Source organism: Taudactylus pleione, unplaced genomic scaffold (genome assembly GCF_031769625.1).
Source record: "Taudactylus pleione unplaced genomic scaffold, aTauple2 ptg000225l, whole genome shotgun sequence".
In the NCBI taxonomy this organism is placed as follows: Eukaryota; Metazoa; Chordata; class Amphibia; order Anura; family Myobatrachidae; genus Taudactylus; species Taudactylus pleione.
The window spans coordinates 9,821,524-9,825,000 of NW_028284627.1; the positions used below are offsets into that span (position 1 = coordinate 9,821,524).

At 35.4% G+C, this 3,477-nt stretch overlaps 1 protein-coding gene across 1 annotated transcript in view; it reads right to left on the reverse strand.

Annotated features, from left to right (window-relative positions):
* Positions 1-591: 591 nt before the first annotated feature.
* CKAP4 (cytoskeleton associated protein 4) overlaps positions 592-3,477 on the reverse strand; it is a 17,626-nt gene continuing 14,740 nt past the window's right edge. The window contains exon 2 of the mRNA XM_088478934.1: positions 592-3,010. Within this exon, the coding sequence (XP_088335060.1) occupies positions 1,682-3,010 (1,329 nt within the window). The 3' untranslated portion in view covers positions 592-1,681. The remainder of the gene's footprint in view (positions 3,011-3,477) is intronic.

Genomic DNA, 3,477 nt, shown 5'->3' on the forward strand with positions numbered 1-3,477 from the left:
TATCAACTTTCCTCTACTTTGTTTTTATCTATTTACTGCCAGTCGTTGTTTTTATGGTCATATTTATTTATATATTTTTATGTGCACTGTTTTTCAATAAATTGTCATAATTTTTATTATACTTGGCACTAGCACTTTGTTTCAGATTCACTATATTTTTGCACTAGCACTTTGTTGTCTATATGAGTTCAACAAAAATTTTTTTTTTTTTTTTTTATCTAGATGTAATCAGATATATCATATTTTGCACTAAGCACTTTGCTATTTATTGGTTTATTATATTTATTAATTAGCGTGAAACACGCCCCTCTATATGGTTTGAGGTATAACTATATTTGTAAACCATTAACCTATCTACTGTACATTTTACTGTGTGTGAATCTACACATCTAGCAAACTAGTCGCCTGATTGTCAATTCTCTTGTTTTTCACTTTTTAAAAATACTCACACTAGTATTACACTATTGTCTCAGAGCGGACGCCGAAAAAAATAATAGGCTAAGTTGCTATACATTTGAATATTTATTTGTTTCACTCAGTAAGTCACACAGGTAGTGGCGCTGTACCCATCTATTGCTTGATATGTATATATATATATATAAAAAAACAAAACTGTTGGCAACCGGGTGTGGGAGATTAAAAAAAAAAAAAAAGTAAAGAAAGAAACAGGTTTATATACTAAAATTTAAAAGGGAAATGTGTCTTGCTATTAAAGGCATTGCCTTTTTAAATTTCGGGCTTAAACATGCCAGGAAACGGCAGCTTGCTTAGTAAATAAACCCCTCAATTTTGCATGTATATATACACGCACTGATCAGGTGTCGGGCAGGACAACCCTGAGCTCCAGTATACTAAATAAGAACAGCCATTAGGTCCTCTATAAACTTTTATATAAACCCACCCTCCACCAGCTACTTAAATGACCAGTTCATGTTTCCTAATAGCAATGAAGGTAATTCTTCTTCAATATAGAAAGCAGTCACTGAGACCTACATTATGTCACTGGTCCCTAGCAAATTGATGGACTGTCTCTTATTGCAGATTGTAGGTCTCCACCATGTAAAAGCAATGGGTGTATTATGTAGATGTCATATAGATATTTATAGATTTGTTGCAAAGTTTCTTTTGTTAGTAACCTCTTCACTTCATGCATATATAGTTTCTTTTCTTTTTGGACCTCATAACACCACCACTGATGTTCTACCTACATCCCAAAGACACTATGCACATTCCTTGTTACCAAACTCCTGTAATAAGAGGCTTATCACATCGCAAAATGATTCTAGAAGAGGATATTAGCATAATGGGGAAGATAATACAGAACAATGGTATCTTTTCAAGCAAACTAACTAGAGTCACCATTAAAAGTAGGTAAAATCCTTGACCAAGAATCTTTTTAGATAAATAACCTTAATATTTACATTAGACAAATACAAATAGCAAAATAAATATAGGGTTAGAGCCCCTTTAACCTACTTTTTACTAAATTAACTCAAAGATGATCCAATATCAAGCAATGGGAAATATTGTTTCCGGCGTTACATACAATTTAAAGAACAAAATAAAGAGTGAACAGCTATTAAATAAAAATAAACACAGGGGAAAAAAAAAAAAAAAAACACTTTAATGAAAACACTAGAGTTAGAAAATCCTAAAGGTCTTCTAGGAAAATTTTGTACAGTTATACACTCTCCTGGATCTGTTCAAATTTAACTAGAAGTTTATCGGTACTTTCTTTGAGGTCTTCAAAAGACTGTTTAACAGATTCTAAATCTTTGTCATGGGTTTCTATTTTCACAGAATATGCTACCAAACTATCCACCGCCTCCCTTAGCATCTTCAAGTCAGACTCCAGTTTCTTAACGGAGGAGTTCAAGCTGTCAACCCCAAGGACTTGTCCAGATGACCCAGCAACATTGCTCTTAAATTGGTCCCAGTCATACTTCAATTCTTCAATCTGTTCCATGTGAACATCGAGAACACTGTTGACATCCAGCTGTAATTTCTCAAAATCAGAATTAGCGTTTGGTGGGACTGCAATGGTGGATTTTAACTTCTCTACCTCTTGAGATAAAACCTGCTGAGCTTTGTTAAACGCTAATAAAGTCTCCGTTACTTCAGGGCTTCCCTGACCGTCAGAAGAAGACTGGTGCTTCAAACCAGTGAAAGCCTCCTCGATGGCATTCAATCTCCTGCTGTAGTCCTCAAAACTGGTTTTCAAAGATTCCAGAGATTGTTGGGCATTCAAAGATTCCACTGTACTTTCAAGAGGTCCCAGCCTCCGTTCCACACTGTCTCTGTTACTTTCGATCTCTTTCAACAAGTCATTGTTAGCAGAGACATAATTATTCTCCATCTCTGCAACGGAAGAGGAAATTTGTTCAAAATCCTTGAGAATCCTGTCAAATTCCCCCTTCTCGCTGGACTCGCCATTTTTCAAAAACTTTTCTTTTAAGTCCTCTACTGCTGCCAACTGTGCCTCAACGTCTCTCTTTATATTCTCATGTTCATTTCTAAGAGCCGCAATTTGATTGCTGTTGACAGTAACAGAATCCATATTTATGGCATTGTTCATTAACCAGTCGATGGACTCTTCTTTGGATTTATAGGAGTCCTGTAATTGAGAGGCAAGATCTTTTAATGCCTTCAGTTCATCGTTGATTGAGTTGAATTCTCCTAATGAAGCTATTTTAACCTTTACGTTGTTAATATCATCCTGGCTTGACTTCTGGACTTCAGAAAGCTCAGCTATTTCATCATTAATGGAGTTACTTAACTCTGTAAATTTTTCCCTCATGGTTTTGTCAAAGAGGACGAGATCTCGGTCCCCCTGGTCTTTCACATTTTGGATGATGTTAGACACATCTTTTTGCAGCTTCTTAAGGATAACAGTAACTACGTCCAGTTCCTTTTCACTATTTTTGATAGACGTGTCGTGGCTTTGCTGCTTTTCCTGAATGTCTTTTGAGATAAATTCCACTCTTCCAACTGTTTTCTGAAGTAAATCCACCTAAAAAGAAAAATAAATGTAAATGACAAGCAGGATGACATACTGTAACATTAATACACACCCGTGAACAGCTAAATTCAACCGTTATTTCTCCATACCTAAAATACCAGTTTAATCTGTCTTTGTCCCCATTTTACACACAATGCAAATCTAATGTTGCAAGATGATGATAATCTATATAACTAATACACAAAAGGTTGATTGGTAATAGCATATATAGTATATTGAAATAAGCTCTACTAACACTTTGAACAGCGGAGATACCATTTGATGGATTTCATAGTCTGTGACTTTGTGAAGCTCCTGATAGGCTGCCAAATAAAGGAGCACAATGCCGCAGGGCAACGTTAAAATTAATCGGACTGTGCATTTATAAAGTGAATTAGATGTACATACTCCCTATTAAAGCTGCTATTTGAGCTATTGGATGGTAAGAACTTAATCTGGACCAACACAATTTAAGCTGG